The sequence below is a fragment of the Dipodomys ordii genome, unplaced genomic scaffold, assembly GCF_000151885.1.
Source record: "Dipodomys ordii isolate 6190 unplaced genomic scaffold, Dord_2.0 Scaffold26, whole genome shotgun sequence".
Lineage (NCBI taxonomy): Eukaryota > Metazoa > Chordata > Mammalia > Rodentia > Heteromyidae > Dipodomys > Dipodomys ordii.
Window position 1 is genome coordinate 11,583,938 of NW_012267242.1, and position 17,518 is coordinate 11,601,455.

The 17,518-nt window shown below is 46.3% G+C and overlaps 2 protein-coding genes across 2 annotated transcripts in view; one reads left to right on the forward strand and one right to left on the reverse strand.

The window, feature by feature from the left end:
• Window positions 1–10,112, forward strand: part of Setdb1 (SET domain, bifurcated 1) — a 38,176-nt gene extending 28,064 nt beyond the window's left edge. The window contains exons 15-22 of the mRNA XM_013015003.1: window positions 2,469–2,638; window positions 3,666–4,294; window positions 6,595–6,623; window positions 6,713–6,842; window positions 7,322–7,487; window positions 8,033–8,244; window positions 8,489–8,577; window positions 8,744–10,112. Coding sequence (XP_012870457.1) covers window positions 2,469–2,638; window positions 3,666–4,294; window positions 6,595–6,623; window positions 6,713–6,842; window positions 7,322–7,487; window positions 8,033–8,244; window positions 8,489–8,577; window positions 8,744–8,861 — 1,543 coding nt within the window. The 3' untranslated portion in view covers window positions 8,862–10,112. The remainder of the gene's footprint in view (window positions 1–2,468; window positions 2,639–3,665; window positions 4,295–6,594; window positions 6,624–6,712; window positions 6,843–7,321; window positions 7,488–8,032; window positions 8,245–8,488; window positions 8,578–8,743) is intronic.
• Cers2 (ceramide synthase 2) lies at window positions 9,403–17,005 on the reverse strand. The gene is made up of 11 exons (XM_013015218.1): window positions 16,988–17,005; window positions 12,976–13,149; window positions 12,427–12,544; window positions 12,136–12,254; window positions 11,887–11,944; window positions 11,725–11,775; window positions 11,446–11,538; window positions 11,136–11,264; window positions 10,843–10,949; window positions 10,573–10,726; window positions 9,403–10,466 (listed from the first exon to the last, which is right to left on the reverse strand). The coding sequence occupies exons 2-11, from the start codon at window positions 13,146–13,148 to the stop codon at window positions 10,326–10,328; spliced, it is 1,143 nt and encodes a 380-aa protein (XP_012870672.1). The 5' UTR covers window position 13,149; window positions 16,988–17,005; the 3' UTR covers window positions 9,403–10,325.
• Window positions 17,006–17,518: the final 513 nt, after the last annotated feature.

The window sequence follows — 17,518 nt, forward strand, 5'->3', positions numbered from 1 at the left end:
CAATAGTTGTTTTTTGTTGTTGTTTTATTGTTGTTACTGGGATTTGAACTAAGGACCTCATACTTTTACTTTATTTTTTTTTACTCAAGACTAGTGCTATACTTGAGCCACTACTCTACTTCTGGCTTTTTGCCTGGCTGGCTTCAAACTGTGATCCTCAGATCTCAGCCTACTTAATAGACAGTATTCTATGCATGAGCCACCAATACCTGGATCCAGTAGTCCTCTTGAAAGTTAAAAAAGGGGGGGCTAAGTACAAAAAAGCTTTTCAGCTGGGAGCTGGTGGCTCATACCTGTACTCCTAGCTACTCAGGAGGCTGAGATCTGAGGATCACAGTTCAAAGCCAGCCCAGGCAGGAAAGTCCGTGAGACTCTTATCCCCAACAAAGCATTAGAAAACCGGAAGTGGCGCTGCGTCTCAAGCAGTAGAGCCCTCACCTTGAGCTGAAGAGCTGAGGAATAGTGCCCAAGCCTTTAGTTTAAGCCCCACAACCGAAAAAAAACCTTTTGGAAGGCACCTTTGAAGATAGAGTAAAAATAACGTGTGTTAAACATAAGATATTTACATAATGCCAAATAGCGTAGGGTATCTGTATACAAACACATATATTTAGGGGTAGTACTCGGGTTTGAACTCAGGATCTTGTACTTGATAAGCAGATGTTCTTCCTGCTGTGCCAAGGACTCTAGCCCTGCTTCTGCTGATTATTTTTAGATAGGGTCTCTCACTTTGTGTCCCAGGTATACAGCTGGACACAATCCACCATGTTTGGTTTCCTGTCAGCACTAGAATAACAGGCACAACTGCATTTTGGGTTTCATGAACTTTTCTGTCTGTACTGGCTTGAATTATGAACCTCCTATTCTAAGCCTCCCCAATTAGTAAGATTATTCATAGGCATGAGCTAGCAGTGTCCAACCACAAAGTGTATTTGCAATAAGTAGATGATGATGTTTATCCTTTGTCCAGAAGGATATGGTTAATGTCATCCACCAACTAATGGTACTGTTGGCTTTCCAACGTAAAATGCCTCAGGGAATGTGGCTTAGTGGTAGAGTGCTTGCCTAGCATGAATGAAGTCTTGGGTTCTATTCCTCAGAATCGCATAAACAGAAAAGGCCAGGAGTGGCACTGTGGCTCAAGTGGTAGAGGGCTAGCTTTAAGCTGAAGAGCTGAGGGACAGCATCCAGGCCCGGAATTCAAGCCCCAGAATTTGGCACACAAAAAATAAAAATAAAAAAGATTGTTGAAGGTAGCCATCATGACCGTTTTCATTGTTGTATTCCCAGTAACATGCACAGCTCTTGCTGCTTCAGTGTTTACTGACTGAATGAAAATCAGCTTTATATTTAAAAAATCCTATTAACTTCCTGCCTTTCTTGTCCCTTTATTACCTATCAATATCTATAATGACTTCTTTTTTTTTTTTTTTTTTGGTTGGTCATGGGGCTTGAACTCTAGGCTTGGGCGCTGTCCCTGCGCTCTTCAGCTCAAGGTGAGCGCTCTACCCCTTGAGCCACAACGCCACTTCCAGTTTTCTGGTGGTTTATTGGAGATAAGAGTCTCATGGACTTTCCTGCCCAGGCTGGCTTTGAACCGCGATCCTCAGATCTCAGCCTCCTGAATAGCTAGGATTACAGGCGTGAGCCACCAGCACCCGGCTATAATGACTTCTTTCATCAGCTAGATTTTATACTTTTACAAATTGACAAAGTCTTTATACTTAACTCTAGTATTTCTGCAGTCTGTGTTCATATTGCTTGCTTAGCTTTCCTCTAGGTGGTAGGCATTCTGGCATTTACACACTATATCACTATAAAGATTTTTTCTTGGTCAGTCATGGGGCTTGAACTCTGGCCCTGGGTGCTATCCCTGAGCTCTTCAGCTCAAGTCTAGCACTCTACCACTTGAGCCACGGTCCCACTCCTGGTTTTCTGGTGGTTAATTGGAGATAATAGTCTCATGGAGTTTTCTGCCTGGGCTGGCATCTTAACTGTGATCCTCAGATCAGCCTCCTGAGAAGTTAGGATTACAGGCATAAGGCACCAGCAGCCAGGTATAAATATCTTTTTTTGGGGTTCTGGTTGTGGGGTTTGAACTCTGGGTCTGGGTGCTGTCCCTCAGATCTTCAGCTCAAGGCTAGCACTCTACCGCTTGAGCCACAGTGCCACTTCCGGCTCTTTTCTGCTTATGTGGTGCTGAGAAACGGAACCTAGGGTGCCTCATGCATGCGAGGCAAGCACTCTACCACTGAGCCACCTTCCCAGCCCTATAAATATCTTTATAAACCACTTTTCCTCCTTTTGAAATGTTTCCATGGGCCATATTAAATAAGTCATCTTAGAAAATCCCATAAGTGACTTAGGTAATGCCTTAATTTGTAATCTTTATACATGACACATTTTGTGGATTTCTAGTGCCCTAATAATGTGTTTGCTTCATTGATTTTACTCTAACCTCTTCCCAGGGTTTATGAGTGTAACAAACGCTGTAAATGTGACCCAAACATGTGCACAAATCGGTTGGTACAGCATGGACTACAGGTTCGACTACAGCTATTTAAGACACAGAACAAGGGCTGGGGTATCCGCTGCTTGGATGACATTGCCAGAGGCTCTTTTGTCTGTATTTATGCAGGTTGGTGATAAAATACAAAGATTGCTTCCTGGGCTTTGACATGGTGGGGTATTGATCCAGAAAAAAATTGAATAAAGTACTAGCAAGACATCCCAGCATGGAGAAGGCTAGAACAGGGGAACTTTTTTTTTTTTTTTTAGTGCCAGTCCTTGGGTTTGAACTCAGGGCTTGGGCATTGTCCCTTCCCTGGATCCAGTCTCCAGTACCATTTGATCCGGTCTCCAGTACTTATTTAAGTGGGTCCATGAATATATAGAGATTTCTTCTATAAAGGAATTATGTTCTTGTTTGAGAGGACCAGAGAGGGACAAAAGTGGCTTATAAAAACAAAAATGAAAAGGTTTGGACATTGATTGGTATTTCACAGGAGTGACACCATTTAAATTCCCTCATATCATTTTCTCCTATATCACTTCACCCAGAGATCTTTTTGCATAGTTGAAATCTTTCAGTAAATAAAGTAATGAAGAAATGAGAAGGCAAAATGGCAACATTTTAAACTATTAATAGCCTTTACCATACTTTCATCCTAAAGACACAAAAGTGGTATCAAAGAGAAGCTGGAGTCAGCACCAGTGGCTCATGCCTGTAATCCTAGCTACTCTGGAAGCTGAGATCTGAGAATCATGGTTCAAAGCCAGCCTGGGCAGGAAAAGCCAAGAAACTTTTTTTTTTTGGGGGGGGGGGTCTGGTCATGGGGCCTGAACTCTGGGCCTGGGCACTGTCCCTCAGCTTTCAGCTCAAGGCTAGCGTTCTACCACCCAAGAAACTCTTTATCTCCAATAAACAACCGGAAAACTGGAAGTGGCACGGTAGCTCAAGTGGTGGAGTGTTTGCCTTGAGCTGAGGGACAGCGCTCAGACACAGAATTCAGGCCCCATAACCAACAATTAAAAAAAAGAGAAGCTGGAGACTATAATGTAGACATTCCGATTCTGCTACTGGACAGGGTACTCATAGAAATAACCTTTATTTTCCTAGAAGATCCCCACAACCCTGAAAGACTTAAAATTCTCTTCATTCTTAGGCAAAATCCTGACAGATGACTTTGCAGACAAAGAAGGCCTGGAAATGGGTGATGAGTACTTTGCAAATCTGGATCATATTGAGAGTGTAGAGAACTTCAAAGAAGGGTATGAAAGCGATATACCCTGTTCCTCTGACAGCAGTGGTGTTGACATGAAGGACCAGGAAGATGGCAATAGTGGTACAGAGGACCCTGAAGAGTCCAATGATGATAGCTCAGATGATAACTTCTGTAAGGATGAGGACTTCAGCACCAGCTCAGTGTGGCGTAGCTATGCTACCCGGAGGCAGACCCGAGGCCAAAAAGAGAATGGACCCACTGAAACAGCTTCCAAGGACTCACGCCCCCCAGACCTTGGACCCCCACACATTCCTATCCCTCCTTCAATCTCTGTAGGGGGCTGCAATCCACCTTCCTCTGAAGAGACACCCAAGAATAAGGTGGCCTCGTGGTTGAGCTGCAATAGTGTCAGTGAAGGTGGCTTTGCTGACTCTGATAGTCGTTCATCCTTTAAGACTAGTGAAGTTGGGGAGGGTCGGAGTGGAGGAAGCCGAGGGGAGGCTGAGAAGATCTCCACTTCAGTACTGGGCATGAAAGATGAAGGAGACATCAAGCAGGCCAAAAAAGAGGTAAGTCCCTGAAAATTGAGAGCAGAGGCTTTTGGGGGTGGGTTTTTCTGTTATTTTGGTTCATTTTGCTTGGCTAGTAGTCAAGCAAAGTGGTTCTGCCACTCTAGTCACATCTCCAGGTTGCTTTTTTGCTGGTTTTTTTTTTGTTTTTGTTTTTTTGTCGGTCGTGAGGCTTGAACTCTGGGCCTGGGCGCTGTCCCTCAGCTCTTCAGCTCAAGGCGAGTGCTTTACCAATTGAGCTACAGCGCCACTTCTGGTTTTCTGGTGGTTTATTGGAGATAGGAGTCTCACGGTCTCTCCTGCCCGGGCTGGCTTTGAACTGCGATCCTCAGATCTCAGCCTCCTGAGTAGCTAGGATTACAGGTGTGAGCCACCAGTGCCCGGCTTTTGCTGGTTATAGAGTCTCAAGGACTTTCCTATCCAGGCTGGCTTCAAACCTTGATCATCTAGTTCAACTTCCTTAGTAGCTAAGATTACAGATGTGACCCACCACATTGCCCAACTGCCACAAGGACAATGGCTTTTAACTTTGGTGTAATAAGTCTGCATTTCGATTATTTACATGGTGTGTGTATGACAACCGATTATCTGCCCTCTCAACCCAGTGTATTCCTGGTGTTTACTTAAAGAACCAATTTAGCTGAGCACTGTAGAACTTGCTATTTGAGAGGCTAAGAGCAGGAAGATCACAGCTCAGGACATAAATGAAAGGCCCTATTTGAAAAATAAGGCAAAAAGGGCTGTGAGTAGCTCAGGTGATAGAGCATCTGCCTGGCAGTTCAAGCCCCAGTACCACCAACAAAGAATTACCTTAAAATCCACTTCCAGCCGGGGGCTGGTGGCTCACGCCTGTAATCCTAGCTACTCAGGAGGCTGAGATCTGAGGATCATAGTTCAAAGCCAGCCTGGGCAGGAAAGACGGTGAGACTCCTATCTCCAATAAACCACCAGAAAACCAGAAGTGGCGCTGTAGCTCAAGTGGTAGAGCACTCACCTTGAGCTGAGGGACAGCGCCCAGGCCCAGAGTTCAAGTCCCATGACCGACCAAAAAAAAAAAATCCACTTCCTCGGGGAGAGTGTCTGATTTAGATTTATCCAAAAGATTTATATGGAGTTCTTTTTCCTTGTGCTGGGGAAGGGTTTGGCCAACCCAGGGGTTTGAACTCAAGGTCTGGAGGTACTAGCCTAAACCTTGCTAGCTCAAAGCCAGCACTATACCACTTGAGCCACAGCTCCACTCCTGGCTTTTTTTGGGGTGGTTAACTAGAGATAAAGCCTCACAGACTTTCCTGCCAGGCTGGCTTTGAGCCTTCATCCTCAGATCTCAGCTTTTTGAGTAACTAGGATTTTAGGCATCTGGTAGCATTATTTTTTAAGTGGTGTTTTAAAATAGGTGGCTTATGCCTGTAATCCTAGCTATTTGGGGTTAAACCCAAAGAATTGTAGTTCAAAGCCAGCCCCCCCCAAAGTCATTAAGATCCCATCTTTAAGTAACCAGTAAAAATACTGGGTTACAAATGTGCCAGCAGAGTGAGAGCCTGAGGCACCAAGTTCCAGTACTTGCACACCTAGAAAAGGTGTTTCAGTTTGTCTACATCATTGATTGCTTTTACTAAAATAGATAGCTCAAAGCCAGGGAATTTTTGTTTTTATTTTGTTGACTATGGGGCTTGAACTCAAGGCCTGAGCACTGTCCCTGAGCTTTTGTGCTCAAGGCTAGTGCTCTATCACTTGAAGCCATATTGCCACTTCCAGTTTTCTGGCTATCAAGAGACTCACAGACTTTCCTGCCTGGCAGCTTTGCTTCAAACCACAATCTTCAGATCTTGGGCCTCCTGAGTACCTAGGGTTACAGGTGTTGAGCCACCAGTGCCCAGCAAAGCGGCAGAGTTTAAAGAGGAAGCTCATTTAAGCCAGAAGTTTGAGGCCAGCCTGGACTGTACATATGGATATCCAGTTCCAAAAAAGAAAATGAACTGATTTCAAGTATATCATACTGACAGTTAATACATTGCAGGTAATGAAAGTGTTCTGGGTCTTTTATTAGACTCTGGTCATAGTATTTTTCCTGTGAGGATTATGTCCCATCATTGTGAAAGGGTTAAAGAGTTCTGCGGGGAGAAATAAGTGATAGAACAGTATTGTTGCAATATGATTGTTGCTGTCAAATTGCCAAGTGATTTTCCCACCCCTACCACAATTTAGACAATGTACCTTTGTTGGTTGTCTCTGAAGATCATTTGAAATGAAGTCATATTACTGGATTTGCTACCTTGTTAACGTTTCACCTTTTTTTCTAGGATCCTGATGATCGAAACAAGGTGTCAGTGTAAGTATTTGTCATTTGACTTGCTTCCAAGTGGGCCCTCTCTTCTCAAGCCCGTGACCTGAACTCCTGATTTCTTTCCCTCCTATCAGAGTTACTGAAAGTTCTCGGAATTATGGTTATAATCCTCATGTGAAGCCAGAAGGACTTCGCCGTCCATCTAGTAAGACTAATATGCATCAGAGTCGGCGACTCATGGCCTCTGCCCATGCCAACCCTGATGTAAGTGATCTTTTTGAGCAATGCCTTACCCAGCTTTCTGTTTTATCCAGAATTAAATGAAAAAGCATGGAGCCATCTTGCCATATCAACTAATGGAGGGCTGGGAAGGTGGCTCAGTGGTAGAGAACTTGCCTTGCATGCCTGAGGCCCTAGGTTCCATTCCTCAGCACCACATAAGAAAAAAGCTGGAAGTGGCGCTGTGGCTCAAGTGGTAGAGCGCTAGCCTTGAGCTGAAGAGCTGAGGGACAGCACCCAGGCCCAGAGTTCAGGCCCCACGACCGGACCCAAAAAGAAAAAAAACTAATGGAATTACTGTTAAATCTTTCCTTGCTTCTTGGCCTTCCTTTCTACCTTACTTTCATCCCATCTCTAATCTTGTTAGAGCTTAGCTCTTACAGAGCAAAGTAGCTCTTACATTGCAAAGACTTGAAACAGACTCCCATTTACTTTTTCTTTTTTTCTTATCCTTGTGTCCCTAGGATGTCCTGACACTCTCCAGCAGCACAGAAAGTGAGGGGGAAAGTGGCACCAGCCGCAAGCCCACTGCAGGGCAGACTTCAAACGCAGCAGTTGACAGTGATGATATCCAAACCATCTCCTCTGGCTCAGAAGGGGAGGACTTTGAGGACAAGAAGAACATGTCTGGTAGTCTTGAAAAATTGCGGGAGTGGGAGGAAGGAACAGGAGCAAAGTAGAAATAGAGTATTTTTGAAGGAAGCCAAGAAGGGGGAAAAAACACAGATTCTAGGACTCCAGGCATCACTGGAGGGCTCCCTGACTAATCTAACTGTTGTTCTTTAACAAGTAATCTTCCTCTCTTCTTTTTCCTTTTTTCCCTAGCTCCTTTGTCTAGATCTAATTCTGCTTTGTGATAGAGTACATGCCTCACATGCATGAAGTCCTGGATTTGATTCTCAATACCACATACACAGAAAAAGTAGCGTTGTGGCTCAAGTAGTAGAGCACTAGCTTCGAGCAGAAAGAAGCCCAGGGACAGTGCCCAGGCCCTGAGTTCAACCTCTAGGACTAGTTTAAAAGACAAAAACAAAAACTGTCATTTAGCCTAGCAACTCAGGAGGCTGGGATGAAACTGAGTTCAAACCCCACTTATTGACCTCCCCCCCCCAAAAAAAACGGGGGGGGCAGAATGACAAATTAGGATGGGCAGTAACCCCATTCTTCCTGTCCAGGTCCAACAAAGCGCCAGGTGGCAGTTAAATCAACCCGAGGCTTCGCTCTTAAATCAACCCATGGGATTGCCATTAAGTCAACCAACATGGCCTCTGTGGACAAGGGAGAGAGTGCACCTGTTCGAAAGAACACACGCCAATTCTATGACGGTGAAGAGTCTTGCTACATCATTGATGCCAAGCTGGAAGGCAACCTGGGTCGCTACCTCAATGTGAGATCTTTTCCCCCACTTCTAGACTGGGATTTTCCCACAGTCCTTAAATTTCTACTGTTAACATCCTATATAAAGCCACCTTTTCTTATAAATTGACTTCAAAGAATCTTAAGAGGTAGCTTTCTTTCAAAACATCTCTGCTGTAATGGGGAGGGTTAGATATCATTTACTTTCTAACTCACCCCACAAAACCAGATTCTATTTCTGTGGTTCTGATTCAATGCCATCCTTATACTTACAGCACAGTTGCAGTCCCAACCTGTTTGTCCAGAATGTCTTTGTGGATACCCACGATCTTCGCTTCCCCTGGGTGGCCTTCTTTGCCAGCAAGTAAGAGGACGTAGGAAGAGGGATTGTTTGGGGAGGGGTGAGAACTATTGAAATCCTAAAGGCTCTTAGGACTGTGTCTGGTCAAATCTCCAACTCTACACTCTGTAACTCCAGGTGCCTGTGTTATCTGCTACCTTTCCCACACCGTGTCCTTTTTTCCCTCCAGGAGAATCCGAGCTGGGACAGAACTTACTTGGGACTACAACTATGAAGTGGGTAGTGTGGAAGGCAAGGAGCTGCTCTGCTGCTGTGGAGCCATTGAATGCAGAGGCCGGCTTCTTTAGAGGAGAGCCCTCCATGTTCAGAACCCTTCTTGAACTGTCTTTTTCCTCAGGAACTGGGTCTTCCTGACTGTTGAACTCTGACCTAAGCAAGCCTCTGGTCTAGCTACTCCCCAGCTCTTAGTAGGTAGAAATGGGGAGACTGGATCAGGAGAGCTCTTCCATTGTGGTGCTAGCAGGCAAGGTCCCTTTCTTGATTTATAGAGGGATAGAATAGGGAAGGATTGAGGGATTGACTTAACACTCTAGCCTGAGCCTGATAACCCTCCTATCTCTTTGTACAAGTGTCCCTATTCTGATAAACCGGGTCTGTGCATCTGCCTATCCCTGGTTTGTACTGGTTCTTCAAAGATTTGGCAAGAAGATTGTGATTTTGATTTTATTTCTCTCCCTCAGTCTCTTTATCCCAATTCTGGATCTTTAGTCAAAGATCTGTTTCCCCATCCTTTACAATAGGCAGCTGTCATAATCTTGTACTTTCTCTACTTTTGTTTTCTTACTTGCCATGTGAAATTTTAAAAAGAAAATGTTACATAACTGCAAGGAAGGCATAAGAAAGACTTTTACTTTATTTAGTTGCTCCCCTTTCTTAATTCCTAATAGTCGGACGCTTGTTACCATATTTTATTTAATCTTTAATATATTTTAATTAAAAAAAAAACCATTAACAGTACATTTTGGTCTGAAATGGTCCCTCTGCTGAAATGCCAGGTGCTAGCTGTAGTTCTAGCTTTAAAACAAACCCCAAATGTTTAATAAATAAAAATTAGAACTAGTTGTCATTTACTCCAAACCAGCTAAACAAGAAGAGAAGAGAGATCAGAGAAAGGAGGCAGTAAGATCTTGGACCTATGGTTAAAGGAACAGCTAGCAGAGAAATAACACAAAGACCATCTGCACAGTCCCCAGTGTAGCCCCACTTTTTGGCAGAGGTGTGGGAAGGGTTACATATGCTCTCCTACAGTCAATTCATGTGTGGGGAGAGAAAAAGTTAAAAGTCAGCTCAGCTTTGGTTTCTGGCCCAAGTTTGGGAGCTTAGAAAGATGAGCCTTGGTCCAGCTTTGGCAGAATGAGGCCCACAGGTGGGGCAATAAGGCACAACCCCGACTTCAAGCAGGGAGTCAAAGGCAAACAACTAGAGCCAATTCTTGGTAAGGAATGTGAATCATAACCTCCACCTCTAGAGCTGAGGTCTCAAAAGCAATAGAAAGAATAACTTGGGAGACTAGAGAGGAAAATATGACCATCCCCCCCTCTAACAAAGGATATAACCAGCCTCCTCTACCTGGGAATTGGCTGGTTACAATTTGGTTTAAAGGCAACTGGGTGATAAAAGGAGGAGGGAGGACGCAGAGAAGTCTCCTCTCCCTTTCTCCTTAGTCCCCAGAACTTAAATAGACCCTACTTTGGAAGTTGGCTAGTTCCTTGGCTTTATGCATTGATGTGGGGAACCGGTGGGACAGTAGTTCAGTCAGTCTTACGATGGTTGTTATTGAGAATAGGGTGGCCATTGGCTAGGGGCCGACTTTTTATTCCTCCCCCAGATGCAGCCTCTTCCCCCTCTGAGCTCTCTGTTTCATCACGGTCACTGCGTTCATCTTCTACCAGCTGTGAAAAAGGGATAGGAGGAGTCACATATTTCAAAAGCATTTGCTGGAATGTAAGTTTAAAATTCTAAGGAGTTAAAAGATTTAAGGCCTATAAACAACTTCACCTTTCCAGTTATGAACTTGTGGGCCATTCGCAAAATGAGGTAGGCCCAGAAGATATGTAGCGCCTGCAGCACTGTCATCATGACATTGAAGAAGTAATAGCCAAAGAAGGCAGGATAGAGCTCCAGCGGATACAACACGGTACAGTACAGCATCCTAAGGATTAAAGGGGGAAACACAGAAGGGGAAAAAGATGGAGGGTGAATACAGGAGGGGAAGAAAGGCAAGACTTTTACATTCTTGACCACAGTATAGTCTGCCCACCTACTTACCAGAAGGGCAGGATGACTAGCCGAGTGATGATGAAAACAGCAGCAAAGACGATGAAGATGTTGTTACAGGTGTTTTTCCATCCCGCGTAGTTGAACATCTTGGCTGACTGCACAAATAGCCTCGTCTATCATCATGTGTCCCTGACTCTCCCACGTACACTTTCACGTACACCCTGTTAGCAGTACTGGCTCCGTGCCCCTCCCCCTAACTCCGCCCCAGGAATGTCACTCCCCCTCCCCATTGCCCCAGTTGAAGAGCAAGCACTGGAGCCTCCAGCTGAAAGAAATCTAACCTCCAGCAAGTAGTCAGAAGAGTCATGGAGAGCCATAATGAGAGTCCCCGCACGGATGTAATTGACAACCCACGAGAAGCTGACGAGAACGATGGTGGCCACGTGGTGGATGATCTGCTCCTTGAAATCCTGCAGAAAAGACTCCGGCTCCAGGGAACTTTTTCCTGCTCCTCAACTTCCCACTATTCCTTCCTCCCACCACCTTCCATTCCACTCAGATCCCAACGGCTCCTTCCAAAGCCCACAGAACCCAAAAGAAACAAGGGCCTCATTTGGCTGCTGGATTTAATTGTACAACCCCTTCACCCACCTTTCGCTTGACATCAGAAGCAACGCTGAAGAGAAGGGACCAGTAGAAGGAAAGCTCAATCATGTAGTACCAATACTGGGAAGGGATAATGCTCTGGGAGAGGAGAGAGCGGTGAGCCCCACAGCAACAAGTCTCGGGGGGGCTCACCGCTCCAAGCCCAGCCCTTCTAGCTCCTAGGGTTATTCAGTTCAATGACTGAATTACTCTACTGTGTGTTTACGCTATCTTCACAAGGGTGTGAATGTCTTAGCCACCCCTATAAAGGGGCCTACTTCATACCTGTATGGGGTATCCCTCCCAAACTTTCCTCATGTCATAGAACCAGGGTTTCTGCAGAAAGATGATGAGAGATTAGAAGACCAAGGACCTCAAGTACTACTAATGGCCTCAACCAGTCTGCCAGAGAATTTTAACTCCCACTTCCCGGTTACCCCAACTCACATCCACAATGACGGCCATGCCAGCAATGAAGGCAATCAGGTAAAATGTGAACCTCCAGCTGGAAGAGGAAGCAGAGCTGGCTAGGGAGAGAATGGCACAGCCCCCAACGCTTCCCAAGGCTCCCAGACACTCTGATAGCACTGTGAGTGACTGAATTCGTCTGCCGTTGCCAACTGCCAGGACCCACCCCTCCCAGCAAGGAACAGCACCTCTCTGCCCCTCAGTTTCATTTGCCCCAACTTGCTGCACCTTGCTTCTCGGAACTTCTTGAGAAGACTCGGCCGGTCCTGGTTGCGGCGACGGCGGAACCAGCGTTCTACCTGGCGGCCAGAAAGCCCACTCTGCCGCGACAAGAGCTCCACTTCTATCTGGGTGTAGTGAAAAAGTCATTTCGTTCTGCCTCAGAATAAACAGCTCCCGCACGGGCCCAACCTCTCCCAGGATCCACCCTAGCATCCTAAGGGTCTCCACCCACCAGGGCTAGCCTTCACATCAGAACCCCGGAACTCACAGAGCCTGAGCACAGTCTGCAGCTTGTACCTGCTTGGGCTGCTTGCCACTGGTTAGGTAAAAATGCTCCAAGGTGGGGTTGGGAGGCGCTCGTAACCGAGTTTTCTCCTTAACATTCAGGAGGGAAGCCAGTGGTGTAGCCACATAACTGGGGAAAGGACATGACAGAGATGTGTCTGGCTTTCTTGGAGCACTTCCCTAAACTAGGAAGGGAGAAAGGACTCCCAAATTCAGATAACTTATTTTCTGGACCTCAGTTTCCCCAGTTTCCTGGCAACCCCCTTTCTTCTGGGCTACTGGGCTGCCCGTAGCTTACAAAGCCGCCTGTGTTTACTACTGGCCAGGCAGTAGCGGGTGGAGGGTAATAACAAATAACCATTGAAGGGAAAGGGCCTAGGGGTGCCGAGCCCTCAGAAGACAATGGTGCCCTGGGGGTGGGAGGGGGGTGGGGGACACAGTAGGCAGGGACTTGAAGAGCCAGAACACAGTCCAGAACTAGATAGCAAGAAACAAAGGTGAAGTCCAATAGACTGTATGACAGGCTACAGAGAAAGGTATGTGGGTGCCTGGTATGCTCACAGCTCAAAGAAGTATCGAATGATGAGGAAGAGCAAGGCCAGTGGTAGTGTCATGTACAGGTCTGAAGCTTTGGCATAGACACGTCCATCTTTATCTTCTAGATCTGCCCAGGTTAGGTTCCCAGGCAGCCATAGCCGTTCCCACCAGAAGTAATCATACAAGGTCTGGAGCATCCTGAGTGAGAAGTAATAAGAGAATGTCAAAAGGGGGTACCTGTGGGGAAAGAGATGAAGAAAGGCTTTCGTAGTATGTCAAAAGGTGCCAAGGGGTTGCCAGGCACTGATAGCTTTCACCTGTAATCCCAACTATTTAGGAGACTGGGATTGCAAGCCTCCTATCTCCAATTAACTGGCAAAAAGACAAGGATGTGTGGTCTTGAGCAGAAAAAAATAATCGAGAGCATGAGGCACTGAATTTAAGCCCCAGAATGGCACAAAAAGAGCAGAAGCTGCTCTTTTTTGATTTTGGTTCTGTCCATGTGGCCTTGGAACAAATCGATCTTCTCATCTGAGATGTAGAGGCGTAACATTTACTGTTTATATTGGAAGAAAATGACAGCGAGGGGTGACACAGTTCAAAAAGAAGTCATTATTTGATGTGTAAGTATAACCCCTCTACAATTTTTTTAAATACTGTTTATGACACTGACATCAAAGAAGTCTTTGGAACCTTGGTGGCTGGGTGCCAGTGATTCACACCTGCATCCCAGCTACCCAGGAGGCTGAGATCTGGGAACACTGCTTTTCAAGGCCGAAGGGGCAGTAAAGTCCACATGGTGCCATTTCCAAAATAACCAGCTAAAAGCAACTCAAATGGTAGAATACAATTTGAACAAGCACGTTCAAACCCCAATTCTGGCCAAAAAAAAAAAAAAAGAACTTTGCAGTAGGTGTAGTGGTCCATACCTGTAATCCTAGTAACTCTGAGGTAGAGATTGGGAGGATCAAGGTTTGAGGCCAGCCCAGGCAAAAAGTTGGCAAGACCCCATCTCAACCAATAAAAGCTGGGCATGTCATCCTTGCTACCTAAGAAGCATAAATAAGCAGGAGGACCATGGTCCTAGCCAGCCTTGGAGTAAAAGTGAAACTCTATGGAAGACAGAAATAAAAAAGGGTTGAGGGGGAAGATGGCTCAGTGGTAAAGTGCTTGCCTTGCATGCATGAGACCCTGGGTTTGATTCCTCAGCACCACATAACCAGAAAAAACTGAAAGTGGCGCTGTGGCTCTAATGGTGGAGCGCTAGCCTTGAGGGGACAGGGCCCAGGCACAAAGTTCAGGCCCCACAACTGAGAAAAAAAAAGGGGGGAGGGGGTTTGAGTGTTTGGCTCAGGTGGTAGAGTATCTGCCTAAGAAGCACAAAGCCCACAGTGTTTCCTCCCCCCCGCCCACTTTTGCCTTTGGTTGTCATTTTGCTATCTCAACCTGGAGGATAAGGAACTAACTTGAGAAGTTATAGCCAACAATCTAAAGTCAGAAGCTCTTTTTCCTCACCTTACTCAAGGCTACCCTTCAGCTGCCCTGGAGCAAGGGGCAGGAAGAAAGCCCAAGAACAGAAGACTAGGGCAAAAGCTTCCTCCCCTTCCCTACAACCTAGAGAAAAGAACCATCTACTGTGCCAACCTAAGGCACAGTACGTCCTTCAGTAAAACCTTCAGAACAGGCAGTAAGCGTGAGACAACAGCACACAGAACTGACACTGCAGACAAGTGACGGAGCCCCCACACGAGCCGAGGGAACCCCATCGATGAACCTCTTTTTAGAAAGTGAAGGCTGAAGGCAAGAAAACGCAGATGGAAGCCAAACATCTTTATCTAATGGAACTAAGCTTTTTTTTCTTTTATTTTTTATGTGGTACCAAGGAATCGAACCCAGGGCCCCAAACGCGCATGCTAGGAAAGCACTCTGCCACTAAACCACATTCCCAGCCCTTTCTTTTCCATTTCCTGAGATCAAGTCTTGCTGTGGATCTCAGGCTTGCAAGTCTCCTGCCACAACCACCCCAGCACTGAGACTACAGGTGATATCATGCCCCACTCAAGCTATTTCTAAGGTGCTTGTCTGTTTTTTAAATATTAGCTTCCATCAGTTGCTTAAGGGGGTGTTTCATTGTGACATTTCCATACCTGCATACAATGTCACCAATCAACTTCACCCCTCATCACTCTCCCTTATCCCCAACCCCCCTTCTTACAACAGTGTCAACCTGGTTGCTCATGCCTGGAATCCTAACTACTCAGGAGGCTGAGAGCTGAGGATCACAGTTCAAAGCCAGCTCTGGCAGGCTGTGGCTCAAGTGGTAGAGTGCTTGCCTTAAGCTGGAAGAGCTCAGGGACAGTGCCCAAGCCCAGAGTTCAAGCCCCACGACCGACCAAAAAAAAAAAAAGTCGTTTCATTGTTCTAATTTCTTTCTTTTCCTAGAACTGGGGTTTGAATTCATGATGGCCTTGTGCTTGCTGGGCAGGTGCTCCAGCTGAGCCATGCCTTCCAGCTCACTATTTTCATACCTGTATATAAAGTACTTTAACATAATCGTCCTCACTCATGCCGACACCTGTTTTCCAATGGAACTTGCTTTACTCTCCCGTCATTCACTTCTCTTAAGTACGTATTACCAAAAGATTTTGAACATGCATGTATTCTATGTTAACCAGAGGAACCCCTTCTATTGCTCTCTCCTTCTCAGTCCCCCACTTCTCAGGGGCTCTTTCATACAAAGTACATAAAATAGTTTGCAGGAAGACCCATCATAAACACTCCTCAACCCAGGAAAGAGCTGTTGCTTTAGCGCTTCTCCCCTTCCCTCCACTGAAAGATAAAGGGACCATTGAGCAGGCATGACCAACTAGACACTCAGCTGAGGAAGGGACTGGTTTGTGGTTCATGGAGGGACAGTAGATGCTTGGAGCTCAGAGATGCAATAAGACAGCTCTGGAAAGTCAGGGATGCAGGGTGGAGCGCACCCCCTGGCAGTTGTGGGAGCAGGGCAGGGCAGCCAGGGAGGTCTTGCTCAGGCTCCTCACCCCCTATTCTCCTCCCAAGAGGAAAGGGAGAGTATTCAGATTGGCTTGAAGACTGAGAAAGAAAAGTGATTTTTCTTTCAGCTAGGAAAGGGTGCACAGAGCTTTTCCACCATGAATGGAGGTGGCAGAGGCCAATGGGTCCGGCAGAAGGCAGGCCAAGTCCTCAGCCCATAGCTGAGCTGGGCTGGTCCTAGTTCCGATCAGCCTCCCAGCTCCGCCCTACTCTCCACAGAAACCCTTGCGAAATCCCTCTCAGCCTGTCACGGGTCAGTATTCCAGCTCAAGGACTTTACCCTCTTGTCCCCAACTGCTGGTCACTGCTCTCTTGGATGAAATCAGAGGTCAGCATTTGACAATAAAGAAGCTTCAACTCCACCTCCCCCCCTTGCGGAGCCCTCTCCCAGTCATACACATTCCAAGCCACAGAACCCAAGGCACTACTACCCTCTCCCCCTCCACCTTAGCCAGAATAAATATTTAATTAGTTAAAAGAGATGGAAGCTTTTTGAACTGAACAAAATTAAATATAATTGCTCATGGTGAAACTTTCCCTACACAGGCAAACATTCTTCCTACAGAAAAGTAGAAAACTGAAAAGAAAGGACAATGCCATTTGTAGACCTCCTCCACCCACCCACCCCCAATCTTTTTTTTAGCCTGACTGGAATGGGGAATGCTATCTGACTGCTAGGGTCCTAGAGTCCCAACTTTTCTTCCAATGAGACCTACAGCCAAAGATGCAGACAGGCCTAGACCCTGCGCCCATCCGTCCGTCCCACTCTGAAGTGGAAACTAGTAGGGATGTTTCTTTGGTCAGGGGCATTTTGAGGGTTAGGGACTAGAAAGGCTGGGGGGGGAGGAGCTGGAGATAGCTGGAGCCTCTCCCCTAGCCTCCTGGGGCCCAAAAGTATCTTGTTCTACACCTAGAATGTGAAGTAAATGGACAGAGTAGGTGTGAGCAAATGGTCAAGGCAAACAACTGAATAGTGCACCTCTGTCCAGCCCTGGACAAGCTGGCACTTGTCCTTTCCTCTCCAAGCAGGGAAAGTGGGAGCAGGAAGCGTCGGGATTCAAGCGGCCGCCCGCACACCTGGGTTTCAGGCTTTCAGTGACCACAGCCCTCCCAGGTATTCTGGAACACCATTAGCAGAGATGTACTGCCTGCCCCAGCTAGCAGGGAGATGGCACCGGATTGAGCAGGGTCAGGACTTCGGACTGCATAGAAGGGGAAAGGATGCAACTTGGAAACCACATCTCCACACAACTAAGGAGCCTACGCCCTATGGCAACCAAAGTGTCTTCTTGGTACCTGCACACCAAACAAAGCATCCCATACACGAGACCTGACCAAAACAACAACAAAACAAAAAAATTAAGGTCATGTTGACTGAAGTGTAGGAGATAACCCTGATTTTCCAGCCTCCTCAGTCCTCAGGGCAAATTCTTAATTTTCTTTTTTTTTTTTTTGGGTCTGGTCGTGGGGCCTGAACTCTGGGCCTGGGCGCTGTCCCTCAGCTCTTCAG